An 18116-nucleotide genomic window follows, 5' to 3' on the forward strand; every position below is an offset into this window, starting at 1 on the left:
TCGTCCTGCACCCGCTCACCTCGCGCCTCTTGCCCTCGTTCTTGCTGTACTTGGAGAAAAGGCTGCTGAAGAAGTTGCCACAGCAGCACGCCACGTGCACCAGCGGCCCTTCCTTGCCGAGGCTCAGGCCCGAGGACACCACCAGCACCAGGGTGACAGTCTTGATCAGCAGGGTCCACTTGCCCAAGTAGCCCCTGATGATGAAGCCGCTCAAGATCGTCTTTATCTGAAACACAGGATGGAGAGCGATAGGGAGTGAGCTGCTTCAGCGCCATGGCTAGGAAAGTAACCTCTCCCTCCTCTGAGAAGGACCTTTCAAACTGAGATTCACTATATCAGATTGAAGAGAGGCTGCTTTAGTTGTTAATTTAGCTATAATTTTATATTGAGAATTTATATTAACGCCTAATTTTATGTATTAATGGAACCCTGAAACAATTTCAATGCATAGTACGTGTTAATAATTCCGAGAGTAAGGAGAGGTCATAATGAGGACTGAATAAATACTTCTCAGTCTCATTTTATTTATGGCATTTATCCTGCGCATTTTACCCTCTGTTGTGTTGAAAAGATACATGTATCTATTGATTTTTTTTTTTTTTTGGCGGTATGTGGGCCTCTCACTGTTGTGGCCTCTCCCGTTTAGGAGCACAGGCTCCGGACACGCAGGCTCAGCGGCCATGGCTAATGGGCCCAGCCGCGCTGCGGCATGTGGGATCTTCCCGCGCCGGGGCACGAACCCATGTCCCCTGCATCGGCAGGCGGACTCTCAACCACTGCGCCACCAGGGAAGCCAATCTATTGATTTTAACTGTTAATGTTTCACTACTGAAAGATGGCCAAGATAAAGGGACATCTGGCTGGCTATGTGACAAAGCAAATACAACAAAATATCAATTGAACTTTAGATCAGGGTCGGCAAACTGGCCCGTGGGCCAAATCCAGCCCACGGCCTGTTGTATATGACACATGAGCTAAGAGTGCCTTTTTTTTTTTGGCGGTACACGGGCCTCTCACTGTTGTGGCCTCTCCCGTTGCGGAGCACAGGCTCCGGACGCGCAGGCTCGGCGGCCACGGCTCACGGGCCCGGCCACTCCGCGGCATGTGGGATCCTCCCGGACCGGGGCACGAACCCGTGTCCCCTGCATCGGCAGGCATATTCTCAACCACTGCGCCACCAGGGAAGCCCTAAGAGTGCTTTTAATGTTTTTAAATGTAATATGTAAACAAGACTACTAGCCTTTTAGTGAGAATAGTTCCTCAATTGTGCCTCTTGACCCACAAAGTCCAAAATATTGACTCTCTGCCCTTTATCAGAAAAGTCTGCCAACCCCTGATGCAGGCCAGAGGTATATGGGTGTTTACTGTCCAATTCTTTCGGCCTTCCTGTATGTTTGAAAATATTCTTAATACAATATTGGAAAAAGAAGATGCTCAACATTCTAATAACGTACCTCTGGGGGATGTAAGGGTATCTGAATCCATGGCAACCGCTTCCCTTCCATTGAATCTTGCCCTCTCGTACTGCCAAATAATGGCTTTCTCCCTAAAGGTGCACGTGAATTTGCATAAAGCTTTTAGAATTCAATGGGGGGCCAATCTCAGTGATTAACTTCATCTACTGGAGTCCTCTTCCCCCAAAACAGGGTTCTTCTGGATAGGAAGCATCACCAATGGCTAAGTAACATTTTACCTTCAACCTCTCCCAGCTGCGACTGGCTGAAAGGGAGTGAATGTTTACTGCCCAGCTAGCAATTTACAAGCCTGTAATCAGAGATTTATTAGACACTGAGTGAGTCAGCTAATGAAATTCATGGTCAGTATCCGTTTTCCCATTGTAGAATACACAATGGGACAGTCTCAGCTCTTGTCACCGGCAGGATGTTTACATAACGTCAAAGAGCCTCCCAGTGGGTGCCAAGAAATCAGTTTTTCAAATAGCTATTACAGTCCTTCTCCACCGGCGCTCCGTGGCATCACCTGGGGAATTAGGCACCAGGGAGGACGAGGTAGCCCCCACCCCGAGATCTGATGTAACTGGTCTGAGGTGTATCCTGGGCATAGGAGGTTTACAGCCTCCCCAGATGATTCTAAAATGCAGTCCAGGTAGAGAAGCACTGCTCTCGTCCTGAGAAGAGCAGTACAGGTATTCCTAATTACTCAATATTTAAGGGCGGTCCTGAAACACTCTGGCATCATGTCACCTGTGATGATTTGGAGAAGGTCGTGAAGTGAACTAATTCTAGCAGTTTTACAGGAGTGTGACTGGACCATTTCCATCTCAGGAATTCTTGATAGAGATCTGTTTCTTAATTCAAGGAGAAAGACCAACAGTGAACGAGTGTGTGGGCATCCGTTCGAAAGAACTCACTAAGATCCTTCCTAGAGAACACGAGTGAGGGCTTCCAGCTCTACAATCAGATGGTATTTCTTGAACTAGCCTTTAACTAAAGGCAGACAAACTAGTGGTGGTTAAACTGGTCTTTGACTAGTGCTAGTGGGCCTATCTGAGCCTGTGCTCTGGGGATCTCAGATCCCTTTATTTAAGGGACTTTTTAGTATGCCTGCCACAACCCTGCCCTTTTGTGTTGCCTAGAATAAAATTATCTATAATTTTTTGTCAGTTAGTTAATGTGGATTTGGACCCCAGGGTACAGCTGAAGAGCGTAATACCATTTAGAAAATTACAAGCATCTAAATTACCTGAGCCTTTGCCAGCCATGACATGTGCTGAATTGAACAATGTAAGAGGTATTTTGTAATTCTCTAAAATGACTTTATAAAATTGTCATGATCAAATTAGGGACTAAAGAAGGCAAATTCATTCCCAGTAGATGCCAAAATCCAACCGCTTGCTTTAATTTGGATCAACAGAGACTGAATCAAGCAGGGCTTCAAGGTGATGTATTGCAGCACACTTGTGACTTGATGGTGGTAACTTTAAAACCTCTCTGGCAAATAAATATTTGTGAGAAAGTTCACATTGTATAGAACTGAAACATCAACTCAAAGTAAGTTCTAGGAGGACATGATTTCTTTGTTTTCTTCAATTTTATTTATTTATTTGGCTGCGTTGGGTCTTCGTTGCTGCGCGCTGGCTTTCTCTAGTTGCGGTGAGCGGGGGCTACTCTTCATTGCGGTGTGCGGGCTCCTCATTGCGGTGGCTTCTCTTGTTGCGGAGCATGGGCTCTAGGCGCATGGGCTTCAGTAGTTGTGGCTCACAGGCTCAGTAGTTGTGGCATGCTGGCTCAGTAGTTGTGGCTCATGGGCTCCAGAACACAGGCTCAGTAGTTGTGGCACACGGGCTTAGTTGCTCTGCGGCATGTGGGATCTTCCCGGGCCAGGGCTGAAACCTGTGTCACCTGCATTGGCAGGTGGATTCTTAACCACTTTGCCACCAGGGAAGTCCCTAGGAGGACATGATTTCTTATACAGTCCACAGTGGTTCTATGAATGATGCAGAAAGTAGTAGAGTCATCCTTGCCCAGTTCGCTCTAAGTTCTGAAGCCCAAGAACTAGTGTGCACTTTTAAATGTGCTTTGTAGAGCTAATACAAGAGCATTTATTACACAGAAAAAAAAAATGGGTCTCTAAATTTGGTTTTTTTTTTAATGTTTCAAAGGAAGTTTTGACACTGGCTGGGACCTGGGACCCTTTGCTACAGTGCTGCGATGCTTGCACCTGGACAAACATCTAGCAACAAAATACAAAGAAACTATAAGGGACTAAAAGTAACTGCATGCATGCCCAGTCGGGGCAAATTCTGGACAACAAGATACAAAGAGACCCACTGCCACTTTTGAAGAGCCGGGAGCAAAAGCAGGGCACTGCGCATGCCCCCTGCACTCAACATCACCAAAGGGGTGGACACACCTCCTAAGCCTCCCCTCTGGCCGGACCCCTGGACACACCCCTCCCCTCACCGCATATCAGGAACCAGCTGGCCCTGCCCCTCCGCAAGTAGGCCAGCAAGGGCACCTGTTACTTGCTCTCCCTCCCCGCCCTGCTGCAACTCCAGCCCCAATAAAGCCCCTGAATTTCTTGCCTGGCCTTTGATCAATTTCTATTGATTAAGGAGGTCAAGAACCCTGGTCAGTAACACTGTCATCCAAAGTAATCTAAATGTTTCAGAAGCAAACATTACAAAGGATGAGTGATTTTTGAACTGTGCAGAAGTGCACTGCATTCAAAGTTTGTTCGACACTGCACACCAGGAACAGCTCCCGGCCGGTCACATCCTAGGATGGGAAGTGTATTTCTAAAGATCTCATTTAGTATCTTTCCTGATGTGAAGAACAGCCCTGTATCTCAAACTGAGTAGAGCTGTTTGCATGGTCTGTTGGGTTTTAACCGGAAGGACATTCTTTATATCCAGGAACTACTTATTTGCACTTACTTTTCACTTTGCCCCTCTCCTCCAAGAACTGGGGTAGGTACTGCACCCTTAGGTTAGGAATTTCAAGCTCTACTATAATAACAGGGAAAATGTTCTACTACTGAGTCATAATAACCAAAGCTTAATTATAAAATCTCCATTGGGCTCCTGATGCTTGAAAAGATTATTGTGAACTCTTTTATACATAGAGACATGAACCTGTTACATATTATATACGGCTGAAAGCATATTCATGTACCCACTACCAAGTTTAGGACAGAAGAGCAGGTACCTTTGAAAGCCCTGTGTTTGCTTCCTCAGTGGAACCTTCCTCCTCCCCCCTCCAAATCATTGCCTTGCCTTTCTTTATAGCTTTAGCACATATGTGTCTCACTGAACAGTATGCTTGTTTCATTTTGGCTGTTTTAGGGACTCTACAGAAAGAGACTCATACTTTATTTAGATATTCTTCTGCAACTTACTTTTTTCACTTGATACGGCTTTTTTGAGTTTTATCCACATCAGTGTGTTCCTTGCGCTTTGTCACACGGGAAACAATGCTCAACTCAGTAGTTTATTCCTTTTGAGTTCAGCTGTCACAAATAAAGATGCCCGCTTTGGACAAAGACCAGGTCCAGCCAGCCCCTCCCAGAAAGAGTTCCCTGTCTGTCTACGAGCTGAGCCACGCATCTCTGGTTCTTGTAAGGGGAAGATGGGACTGCCCCCCACATCTTTTATTGCTGCTTTAAATTTCCCACCAGTTCCCCACTGGCCACCTCCTAATTCTGATAGGCGGCTTGAGTCCCAAAGCGCCTGCTTTGGGCACTGCGATCAGAAACCGGGATGCTAACAGTATCTGTTCTTTTCAGCGTCCCGGGTGCCTTCGGTCTTCGATATCCAGTAAAACGCAGTCAGTTCTGCCTGAACACTTGTTTGGAAAACCCAAATTTGTTCCAGTGTGATTCATGCGTCAGGGCAGAACTTGAGCATAATGCCAATTTCGCATCTGTTTCTGCACAATTTCATCTGGGAGAAACACAAGGCGGAAAACTGCAGCTGCAAATGGAGCCGGGCAGGGATACACAAAACTCACACAGGCACACGTCTCAGACAACTCCCAGCTCACGCATGCACTAGGGGAGTATTCATACATTTCTTAACCATTTAACGTGTGTCTAACTCTGCTACCGCTCTTAAGAGGGTCCCATCCTTTTTATGTGTCACCAGTGAAGTTTCTGAGCGCTGTGCCCCTAGCCCCATCTTCCCCACAAGCTCTGTGGTTTTGATGATGCAGTTTTGTGATTTTTAGGAATGCATGTGGTGCCTTAGAGCAGCACTGGCTGTACCGAGGAAAACAGGATGGTATCGCAGCTTATTTTTCAGGCTCCTGCAGCAACCTGTTCATATAAATCATCCAAAGTTCAGCATGAAATAGTCTTTTTTTTTTTTTTTAATCTTTTCCTGGATCAAGACAATGTTGAGCTTTCCTTTCGATGATCCTTTAATTACCCCAGCCCTTTGCATGAACTGCCCAGACCAGCGGCGGTGTTGGCGACACCGCCAAAGAGTGTGGGTCCACTGCCGTGACCGCTCACATCTTTATAAACTCAGCATCTCTGCCGTCTATGGGCGCTGCTGAAGCACCAACTTGAAGGAGAATGGAACAGCACTGATTAGAATGATCATCTAAGAGCTTTTAAAATGATTTCTGGCTAAAAGTTTTACTGTCTGGGCTTTTTGGGAATTTGCTCAAGTATCATTACTCTAACCCAGCAGATCGCCTTGGTTTGAAGTTTGGTCTTGGGCATTCCTCCTGATCGATGAGGTCACTTCCCTCATACTCTGGTTACAAGAAAGTGCTGAAAAATATTTATAAGAACTCTAAACTCACAAGGGTGCATTCACGGCTCATGTACTGAACGTGGAATTCATTTTTTAAAGATTGCTATTACCCTGTCACCAGAAGAGCAAAACGTGGCAAGGGAGCTTACTCATCAGTCAGCTTTCTGAGCAGTAAACCTCCACTGCTGTCCTCTTTCACGTTCTATCATAGACGCACTTATGAGTTACTAGAGTGCCACGTTTGTGTGTGGGGTTAATGGAGTCTGACTCCACAGGCTTTAAGAGTTATGCCTGGTTTGTAAAGACAAGAATCTAAGCATCTGAGAAGCAACAGAGCATAAAGCCAGACAGCTGGATTCGACTCCCAGCTCACCGGCTTAGTGACCTTGGGCAAGTTACTTAACCTCTCTGTGCTTTAGTTTCCCCAGCCCTCAAATGAAGAGAGTAACAGTGCCCACCTCGTAGGCTCCCTGGGAGGACTAAATGAGTGAACAGATGTCCAATGCCTGGAACCATGCTTGGCACAGAAGCGCCACGGAAGCATTTGCTACTCTTATCATTGGCACAAAGGAAATTCATTCAGCCCCCACTCACCTCGGGTATACCAGAGCCACAGGCGTATGGCGCAAATACTCGTACCAGGGAGACGGCCAAAAACGCGAAGAGCAACGCCCACAGGATGTACATTAGGTAATTCAGAATGTACGCGCTGGCACCCTGAACAAGACACAGAACAAGAAAGAACACGTGAGGCACCGCAGAACCGAGCAAAGTGGCTGCCCCTCCGCCAGGCAGCTTCTCTCCTGGTCCTGTATCAGCGAAGAGGCAGGACTGCCTTCCTCAGCTGCTGCTATTGCTACAGCCGGTTCACACACGCGTGGCGCCGGCTGCTTCTCCAGGAGCTGTGTACACACACCTCCTACCAGGTGAGGTCTCAGCAGTCACAGAAACTGTGAATGAGGCTTGGTTTTCATCGCTCCGGGCCCTCAAGTTAATGAAAGGTGTAACAGAAAATACTGCCTTCGAGCCCCAGGAAGGTTTGTTTGGTCTCGTGTATGGTGGGTCAGCCTCTTTGCTTTCGTGAAGGCCACATCCACGCCGCAGCACGCAGCTGCCCTGCCCATGAGGAAGTGTGGGAACTGCTACCCAGATGTGGTCCCTGGACCGGCAGCAGCAGCACCACCTGGGCGTGGGCTGGGAATGCAGAGTCTCAGGCCCCGCCCCACTATCTCAAATTATCTGATGTGTGGGGAACACTTTCTGAACCAAACGCACCGTCTGGGGTCTTTGAGGCTGAGGACCTGGTCTGTGGGCAGAGACCACAATTCTCCAGGCCTCAGCTTCTTGCCACCATCTGGATGCCTCACGTAATGGAGAGGGAAAGTGAGGGCACCTACAAGCCAGGCTGTGGGCACAGCTACACATGTGCCTGTAAAATGCAAAAACACGCTCCAGGAGACGGCTCTAGCCTTAACAATCACAGATATTCACACCCTATGTGGTGAGAAATCACATGGAGGAAGACATTTCACCTAGTGAAAAATGGACTTTTTTGAGAGTAAAAATAATGTCTCACCCTTGCTAACAGTAATTCTTTGAATCAAAGTATAAATCTTAGAAATGGTTGAAAAGCTAGATGGCCATATTTCTCCCCAAAGTAGGAGAGAAGAAATCAAACACGGCGCCCAGCCAATTCTGCCCGCCCACCTCCATCAACTCAAGTAGAGAATTTATTTTTGGCAGTAATGGAGAGCACTGAGAACGTGTGAGATTTCAAGATCCCAGTCTATGTCTGAGATCTGAAGGAATTAATTTTCAACTCCACTGAGAAAGAGGTTTAGCAAATGGCAAACTGCATTCCAAATGTCTTCAGCTGCATTAAGTCAATCGGGCAAGAGAGTGGGAGAGGAGGAGAAGAAAGGGATTACGTCTATCTTGCAAGAACAATTCTAGCTTGAATGGTCCTCACATTACCCCTAATGTGAATCCTGGTAACCTAACTCCCCTCACCTGGGCTTCTGATCTGTCAACGACCCATAGTCATTGTGGTAATCACTGAATTCAGTTAGAAATTAACCCTTCTCCCCAACTAAGATTTGTATGTGGATCTGAAGCTTGGAGTGCCATGAAGGCAAGCACCTGGTCTGTGCTTCACTGCTACATCCCCTGGGCCTGGGATATTTCCATCACAGAAGGCCCACAAACATCCTCTGTAACCTGTTCCTAAGATGCACTGGAAGATGATAACTCTTAATCCACAATGGGACAGCACTCACACCTGTTAGGAGGGCTATAATCCAAACCAGATAACAACTGGGGTTGGTGAGGATGTGGGGAAACTGGAACCCACATACACTGCTGCTGGAATCTCAAGTGGTGCAGCCACTCTGGAAGAGAGTCTGGCAGCTCCTCAAAAGCTTAAATATAGAGTTGCCATGTGACCCGGCAATTCCCCTCCTAGGTATCTACCCAAAATAAATGAAAACGTATGTCCACACAAAAACCTGTAGACAAATGTTCAAAGCAAAACCATTCATAATAGCACAAAAGTGGAAGCAACCTGTGTTCCTCAGCTGATGATTGGAGAAATAAAATGTGCTCTATCCAGACAATGGAATGTTATTTGGCCATGAAAAGGAGTAAAGTACCAATCTATGCTACGACACGAACGAACTTGGAAGACATTACGCTAAGTGAATGAAGCCAGACACAAAAGTCCATGGATTGTACGATTCCACTTACATGAAATGTCCAGAACAGGGAAATCTGCAGAGACAAGAAAGTAGATTCGTGGTTGCCTAGAGCTGGCGGACTTGGGGGGAAATAAGGAGTGACTGCCGATAGGTACAAGGATTCTTTGGGGGCGATGAAAATGTTCTAGACATTCACAGAAAGACAGACAAGATGAAAAGGCAGAACGCTATGTACCAGATGAAGGAACAAAATAAAACCACAGAAAAACAACTAAATGAAGTGGAGATAGGCAACCTTCCAGAAAAAGAATTCAGAATAATTACAGTGAAGATGATCCAGGACCTCAGAAAAAGAGTGGAGGCAAAGATCGAGAAGATGCAAGAAATGTTTAACAAAGACTCAGAAGAATTAAAGAACAAACAGAGATGAACAATACAATAACTGAAAGGAAAAATACACTAGAAAGAATCAATAGCAGAATAACTGAGGCAGAAGAACAGATAAGTGACCTGGAAGACACAATGGTGGAATTCACTGCTGCAGAACAGAATAAAGAAAAAAAAAAAGAAAAGAAATGAAGACAGCCTAAGAGACCTCTGGGACAACATTAAACGCAACAACATTCGCATTATAGGGGTCCTAGAAGGAGAAGAGAGAGAAAGGACCAGAGAAAATATCTGAAGAGATTATAGTCGAAACTTTCCTAACATGGGAAAGGAAATAGCCACCCAAGTCCAGGAAGCGCACCGAGTCCCATACAGGATAAACCCAAGAAGAAACACGCCAAGACACATAGTAATCAAATTGGCAAAAATTAAAGACAAAGAAAAATTATTGAAAGCAGTAAGGGAAAAACGACAAACAACATACAAGGGAACACCCATAAGGTTAACAGCTGATTTCTCAGCAGAAATTCTACAACCCAGAAGGGAGTGGCATGATATACTTAAAGTGATGAAAGGGAAGAACCTACAACCAAGATTACTCTACCCAGCAAGGATCTCATTCAGAGGAATCAAAAGCTTTATAGACAGGCAAAAGCTAAGAGAATTCAGCACCACCAAACCAGCTCTACAACAAATGCTAAAGGAACTTCTCTAAGTGGGAAACACAAGAGAAGAAAAGGACCTACAAAAACAAACCCAAAACAATTAAGAAAATGGTCATAGGAACACACATATCAATAATTACCTTAAGCGTGAATGGATTAAATGCTCCAACCAAAAGACACAGGCTTGCTGAAAAGATACAAAAACAAGAACCATATATATGCTGTCTACAAGAGACCCACTTCAGACCTACGGACACATACAGACTGAAAGTGAGGGGATGGAAAAAGATATTCCATGCAAATGGAAATCAAAAGAAAGCTGGAGTAGCTATACTCATATCAGATAAAATAGACTTTAAAATAAAGAATGTTAAAAGAGACAAGGAAGGATACTACATAATGATCAAGGGATCAATCCAAGAAGAAGATATAACAATTATAAATATATATGCACCCAACATAGGAGCACCTCAATACATAAGGCAACTGCTAACAACTATAAAAGAGGAAATCGACAGTAACACAATAATAGTGGGGGACTTTAACACCTCACACCAATGGACAGATCATCAAATATGAAAATAAATAAGGAAACAGAAGCTTTAAATGACACAACAGACCACATAGATTTAATTAATACTTATAGGACATTCCATCCAAAAACAGCAGATTACACTTTCTTCTCAAGTGCGCATGGAACATTCTCCAGGATAGATCACACCTTGGGTCACAAATCAAGCCTCAGTAAATTTAAGAAAATTGAAATCATATCAAGCATCTTTTCTGAGCACAAGGCTATGAGATTAGAAATGAATTACAGGGAAAAATACGTAAAAAACACAAACACATGGAGGCTAAACAAGACGTTACTAAATAACCAAGAGATTACTGAAGAAATCAAAGAGGAAATCAAAAAATACCTAGAGACAAATGACAATGAAAACATGACGATCCAAAACCTATGGGATGCAGCAAAAGCAGTTGTAAGAGGTAAGTTTATAGCTATACAAGCGTACCTCAAGAAACAAGAAAAATCTCAAATAAATAATCTAACCTTACACCTAAAGGAACTAGAGAAAGAAGAACAAACAAAACACAGTTAGCAGAAGAAAAGAAATCATAAAGATCAGAGCAGGAATAAATGAAAAAGAAATGAAAGAAACGATAGCAAAGATCAATAAAACTAAAAGCTGGTTCTTTGAGAAGATAAAATTGATAAACCATTGGCCAGACTCATCAAGAAAAAGAGGGAGAGGACTCAAATCAACAAATTAGAAATGAAAAAGAAGTTACAACAGACACCACAGAAATACAAAGCATCCTAAAAGACTACTACAAGCAACTCTATGCCAATAAAACGGACAACCTGGAAGAAATGGACAAATTCTTAGAAAGGTATAACCTTCCAAGACTGAACCAGGAAGAAACAGAAAATATGAACAGACCAATCACAAGTAATGAAATTGAAACTGTGATTAAAAATCTTCCAACAAACAAAAGTCCAGCACCAGATGGCTTCACAGGTGAATTCTATCAAACATTTACGGAAGAGCTAACACCCATTACACTCAAACTCTTCCAAAAAATTGCAGAGGAAGGAACACTCCCAAACTCATTCTATAAGGCCACCATCACCCTGATACCAAAACCAGACAAAGATACTATAAAAAAAGAAAATTACAGACCAATATCACTGATGAACATAGATGCAAAAATCCACAACAAAATACTAGCAAACAGAATCCAACAACACATTAAAAGGATCATACACCATGATCAAGTGGAATTTATCCCAGGGATGCAAGGATTCTTCAATATATGCAAATCAATCAATGTGATACACCATATTAACAAATTGAAGAATAAAAACCATATGATCATCTCAAGAGATGCAAAGAAAGCTTTTGACAAAATTCAACACCCATTTATGATAAAACTTTCCAGAAAGTGAGCATAGAGGGAACCTGCCTCAACATAATAAAGGCCATATATGACAAAACCACAGCAAACATCATTCTCAATGGTGAAAAACTGAAAGCATTTCCTCTAAGATCAGGAACAAGACAAGAATGTCCACTCTCACCACTATTATTCAACATAGTTTTGGAAGTCCTAGCCACGGCAATCAGAGAAGAAAAAGAAATAAAAGGAATCCCAATTGGAAAAGAAGAAGTAAAACTGTCACTGTTTGCAGATGACATGATACTATATAGAGAGAATCCTAAAAATGCCACGAGAAAACTACTAGAGCTAATCAATGAATTTGGTAAAGTTGCAGGATAAAAAATTAATGCACAAAAAGCTCTTGCATTCCTATACACTAATGATGAAAAATCTGAAAGAGAAATTAAGGAAACACTCCCATTTACCACTGCAACAAAAAAAATAAAATACCTAGGAATAAACCTACCTAGGGAGACAAAAGGCCTGTATGCAGAAAACTATAAGACACTGATGAAAGAAATTAAAGATGATACCAACAGATGGAAAGATATACCATGTTCTTGGATTGGAAGAATCAATACTGTGAAAATGACTATACTACCCAAAGCAATCTACAGATTCAATGCAATCCCTATCAAATTACCAATGGCATTTTTTATGGAACTAGAACAAATCATCTTAAAATTTGTATGGAGACTCAAAAGACCCCGAATAGCCAAAGCAGTCTTGAGGGGAAAAAAGGGAGCTGGAGGAATCAGACTCCCTGACCTCAGATTATACTACAAAGCTACAGTAATCAAGACAATATGGTACTGGCACAAACACAGAAACATAGATCAATGGAACAAGATAGAAAGCCCAAAGATAAACTCACCTATGGTCAACTAATCTATGACAAAGGAGGCAAAGATATACAACAGAGAAAAGACAGTCTCTTCAATAAGTGGTGCTGGGAAAACTGGACAGCTACATGTAAAAGAATGAAATTAGAACACTCCTTAACACCACACACAAAAATAAACTCAAAATGGATTCAAGACTTAATGTAAGACCGGACACTAAAAAACTCTTAGAGGAAAACATAGGAAGAACACTCTCTGACATAAATCACAGCAAGATCTCTTTTGATCCACCTCCTAGAGTAATGGAAATAAAAACAAAAACAAACAAATGGGACCTAATGAAACTTAAAAGCTTTTGCACGGCAAAGAAAACCATAAACAAGACAAAAAGACAACCCTCAGAATGGGAGAAAAAATTTGCAAACGAATCAACAGACAAAGGATTAATCTCCAAAATATATAAACAGCTCATGCAGCTCAATATTAAAGAAACAAACAACCCAATCCAAAAATGGGCAGAAGACCTAAATAGACATTTCACCAAAGAAGACATACAGATGGCCAAGAAGCACATGAAAAGCTGCTCAACGTCACTAATTATTAGAGAAATTCAAATCAAAGGACAGTGAAGTATCACCTCACACCAGTTAGAATGGGCATCATCAGAAAATCTACAAACAACGAATGCTGGAGAGGGTGTGGAGAAAAGGGAACCCTCTTGCACTGTTGGTGGGAATGTAAATGGATACAGCCACTATGGAGGTTCCTTAAAAAACTAAAAGTAGGGCTTCCCTGGTGGCGCAGTGGTTGAGAATCCGCCTGCCGATGCAGGGGACACGGGTTCGTGCCCTGGTCCGGGAAGATCCCACATGCTGCGGAGCAACTAAGCCCGTGAGCCATGGCCGCTAGGCCTGCGCGTCCGGAGCCTGTGCTCCGCAACGGGAGAGGCCACAACAGTGAGAGGCCCGCATACCGAAAAAAAAAAAAAAAAAAAAAACAAACTAAAAGTAGAACTACCATATGATCCAGCAATCCCACTACTGGGCATATATGCAGAGAAAACCATATTTCAAAAAGACACATGCACCCCAGTGTTCATTGCAGCACTATTTACAATAGCCAGGACATGGAAGCAACCCAAATGCCCATCGACAGACGAATGGATAAAGAAGTTGTGGTACATATATACAATGGAATATTACTCAGCCATAAAAAGGAACGAAATTGAGTCATTTGTTGAGACGTGGTTAGATCTAGAGACTGTCATACAGAGTGAAGTAAGTCAGAAAGAGAAAAACAAATATCGTACATTAACGCATGTACGTGGAACCTAGAAAAATGGTACAGATGAACCGGTTTGCAGGGCAGAAGTTGAGACACAGATGTACAGAACAAACGTATGGACACCAAGGGGGGAAAACCGCGGTGGGGTGGGGCTGGTGGTGGGCTGAATTGGGTGATTGGGATTGACACGTGTACACTGATGTGTATAAAATGTGTATAAAATGGATGACACACATTTTATGTGTATAAAATGGATGACTACTAAGAACCTGCAGTATAAAAAAACAACTAATACTGAACTTTCTTTGGGTTATTTGTATGGAAATATGTTAATATAAATGTTTCAGACATTACATGAAATTCCTAAAAATCTTATATGTTCTGGTATAATGTTATAAGTCATAATTCTAGTGATTACTTTAAAATGTATATCTCAGAAATAACTAAATTTCCTTGTCAATTGCATTATTATGAACTTTCATCAGATCTTTAACTATGGTCATTTTTAAGTCTTTTGTCATTTACAGACAGTTCTGGGTGTACTCTGATGCTTTCGCAAAAATGTTCCTATAAAAGGGTTTCGTCTTCAAGGAATTCATGGAAAAGACTCTGACAAGTACAGGTTTCCGGTAACTGACCATACTGCTGAACTGAATGAATAAGCATTTTCAGAACTCGAATGGAAAACTGATGAACTCATAAAAGGGCTAACAGAAGATCAAGATGAAAAAAATTAATCACATGGGACTGAGTGAACTGATGAGGATGATTATAATTTTTGTGACTTTCTGTTTGAATTTTTAAAAATGTTAAAAAAAAAAGTTCTAAAATTAGATCGGGGTGATGGTGGCACAACTCTGTGAATATCCTAAAAGCCATCGCATTGTACCCGTTAATGGGTACACCCCACGGAATATGGATTATGTCTCACTAAAGCTGTCATTAAAAAATAGTAACATCTTTTCTTCTCAATCAGAAGGAACAAAAATGAACCCTATTTCTTCAGCATGATCAAGAGATCACTCTCAGTGAGAAAAATAAAGCCAAACAAAAGGCTTTAAAGAAAATACATACATCGTGCACATGAAATAGTGGGAAAGGGTTTTCCAAGTGAAGTTTGAACCCTAGAGCTAGAAAAAGCCAAGCGGCAAGTGGCACGCGCAGTAGCCACGACGACGGTCAGGACAGACACTGCAAGGTGAAAGCTCGGATGTCCTCCTACACCAGCCACAGGGCTCCCAGCCAGGACCCGCCCCTGCACCCACCTCCGACTGTTTCACCAGCAGCTCCGACCACTTCTGCCACAGGGGACACTTGTCCCTGTCCTCAAACGTGGTCTCATTGGAAGTCCAGCAGCACTGCTCGTGGCTGTACCAGAAGGCAGACAGGCAGATGCCCTCCTTCAGGTCTGTCATCCAGTCAACGGCGAGATCGATGACCCCGGCCAGGGTGCCTGGAAGAAGCAGCGAGAGCCACTCAGAGCGACGGCCGGCGTGGGCCAGGGCAGCACGTGCGCCCGGAGGGCCAGGCGGAGATGCCCATGCCCCGGGCTGCCACGCTCCCAGGAAGCCTCTTTCTTCAGTCTTGAGGTCACCTGAGCGAGCGGCAGGGCACCAGGTGTGGCAAAGGTGGCGCCCAGCCCAGTGAGACACAAAGGCCAACGATACGCTGTCCTCGGGGGGCTTCGATCAGGCGGGAGGGAGAGAGCCGCAGCGCTGAGCCCACCGCAAGCCCCTGAGGCCAAGCGGCTTTCAGAACCCAGCCCTTCCGAATCTTAGAAACTGGGTACCTACACCCTATAAATCATGTAACCCCCTCAGCGGCTTCTGGGTCAGGATGCTGGGATCACACACATGAATATCCTCCAGGAAACCTGACAGTTCAGATAAAGAGAAGACAAAACGATTTATAACAGCCTCGTCATTGAAATAAAGTTTTGCCACCAAATGGAATCCAGCTTGAAAACTCTCACTTGTTAGAACTTTCTGGATTTTTTTTAAATTATGGATAAAGGACTGAGGAGCTACATAAGTAAATAACTACTTTAAAGGCCGATAGAAGTGGAATAAAATCAAGTGTGCAGTGGGTCAGAGAAGGCCATTTTAGGTCTCTGTCTAGAATAACCCATTCCAGTCTTTTACGAAGGCAGGGAGTACTTTTGCACTACCAAACTCTTCACACTTTTACTGGATCCTTATTACAACATCAATTCCCCACCGGCATCAACACCAAAGGCAGCCATACGCCAGCCTCAGGCAACCTGGCCTTGCCACTCTCCTGGTTCCATCAGCAGTCGCCCACTGTTCTAGCCAGAACATCCGAATCCTCAGCAGTGCGCAGGCTCTGACCGCCATTCCCACGTTTCTCTCCAAACTCCTCTCTCTCCATCATGAATCCCACACCCTGCCCACACAGCGTTCCTTGGAGCACCAGGTCCTCCTCTCTGCACCGCCTCAGACAGCACTGTCCTCCCCCAACCTGGCAGGCTCCTGTTTATCTTCCAGATGCTGGCATTTATATCACCTCCTTCAGGAAGCCTTCTCTGATTTCCTAAGTCTGGGCTAAGTATACTTCCCAGGCATTCCCCATCACCATACCTATCACATCCTGATATGATCAATAATTATATATATGTGTATACACACACACACCCCCCACACATACACACACTCCAACTAGTCTATAAGGGTGGGGGGAGTCTCTTGTCTGGTTTGTGTGCCACGGTGGGGATCAAGCCAGGTGTCTAGACCCTGTGTCCCCTTTAAGTGGGCAAGGGCCACTGTATTCACGTCAGGTACATAGCTGGAACTACATATCCATGTCGAATGAATGAGAGCAACAAACGAGTGAAAATCAGAAAACTCAGGTCCATCCATTCACTCGAGGGCTATTTATTGAGCACCTACTTACTACGTGCCACGTACTGTTCCACACTCTGGGGTACAGCAGTGAACAAAGCATACTCAGGCCCCTGCCTTCGTGGAATCTCATCTTGTGCAAGAAGACACTAGACTGAATAAGTAAGGAAACGAGGGGCTCCAACAGAAGGTGGTAGGTGCTAGAGAGGAGAATACAGCACGTTCCAATGGCAGCCATTTCCTACAATGGTGCAGGAGAACAGTCAGACAGGTCCTCAAAAAGTTAAACAAGGAGGCACCACCTGACCAAACACTTCCATTCCTAGGCATCTGCCCACGAGAAACGAAAACACATACCCAACACAAGACACGTACGCAAATGTTCACAACAGCATATTCACAAAAGCCAAACAGTGGAAACAACCCATATGCCCGTCAACTGCTGAATGGAGAAACAAAATGTGGTCCACCTACAACGGCAACAAAAAGGAATGAAGTACTGACACATGCGATAGCATGGATGGACCTTGGAAACGTTATGCTGTAAAAGAAGCCCGTCACAAAAGACCATATATTGTATGATTCCATTTTATGAAATGTCCAGAATAGGCAAATCTACAGAGACAGAAAGTAGATTAGTGGTTGCCCAGGACTGAGCGGAGGCTAGGGGCACTGGGGCTGATAGCTAAAGGGTAGGGAGGTTCTTTGGGAGCTGATGAAAATGTTCTAAAACTGGCCTTGGTGATGGTTGCAAAACTCTGAATACACTAAAAACCACCAAGTTGTACACTTTAACTAGGTGAACTGTATGGTATGTGAGTTACATCTCAATAAAACTGTTACATACATACGTACACACACACACATACATACATATAGTGGGCCAGGGCGACGAGGCTCAGAGAGGGAGACGTACTTTTAGAAAAGGTGGTCAGAGAACACCTCAAGCAGAACATGACATTTGACCAAAAACTGCCTTGTGTGGAACAACAGCGACACCCAGTGGTGAATCCTGGTTAAGGCCCTGCGGAGGAGCCACAGCTTGGGCCTCTCCGTCTTGGGCGTCGGAATATGTCTGGGCTGCCACTAAGGAGGTGACAGGCTAGGCAGTGCGACCCCTGGGGCTCGCCACTGGGGAACGGGAAGGTGAATGGGGCAGTTTTCTGGCTTCTCCTTCATCCAGATCAAAAGAACACTTGAGTCCCCTTCACTGCCAAGATCATCCC

At 44.1% G+C, this 18116-nt stretch overlaps 1 protein-coding gene across 1 annotated transcript in view; it reads right to left on the reverse strand.

The window, feature by feature from the left end:
- The window catches only part of CLCN4 (chloride voltage-gated channel 4), an 85233-nt gene that overhangs the window by 21909 nt on the left and 45208 nt on the right, over nt 1-18116 (reverse strand). The window contains exons 5-7 of the mRNA XM_067024291.1: nt 15298-15485; nt 6812-6934; nt 20-226 (exon numbers count right to left, since the gene is read on the reverse strand). Coding sequence (XP_066880392.1) covers nt 20-226; nt 6812-6934; nt 15298-15485 — 518 coding nt within the window. The remainder of the gene's footprint in view (nt 1-19; nt 227-6811; nt 6935-15297; nt 15486-18116) is intronic.

This window comes from Kogia breviceps, chromosome X (assembly GCF_026419965.1).
Source record: "Kogia breviceps isolate mKogBre1 chromosome X, mKogBre1 haplotype 1, whole genome shotgun sequence".
In the NCBI taxonomy this organism is placed as follows: Eukaryota; Metazoa; Chordata; class Mammalia; order Artiodactyla; family Physeteridae; genus Kogia; species Kogia breviceps.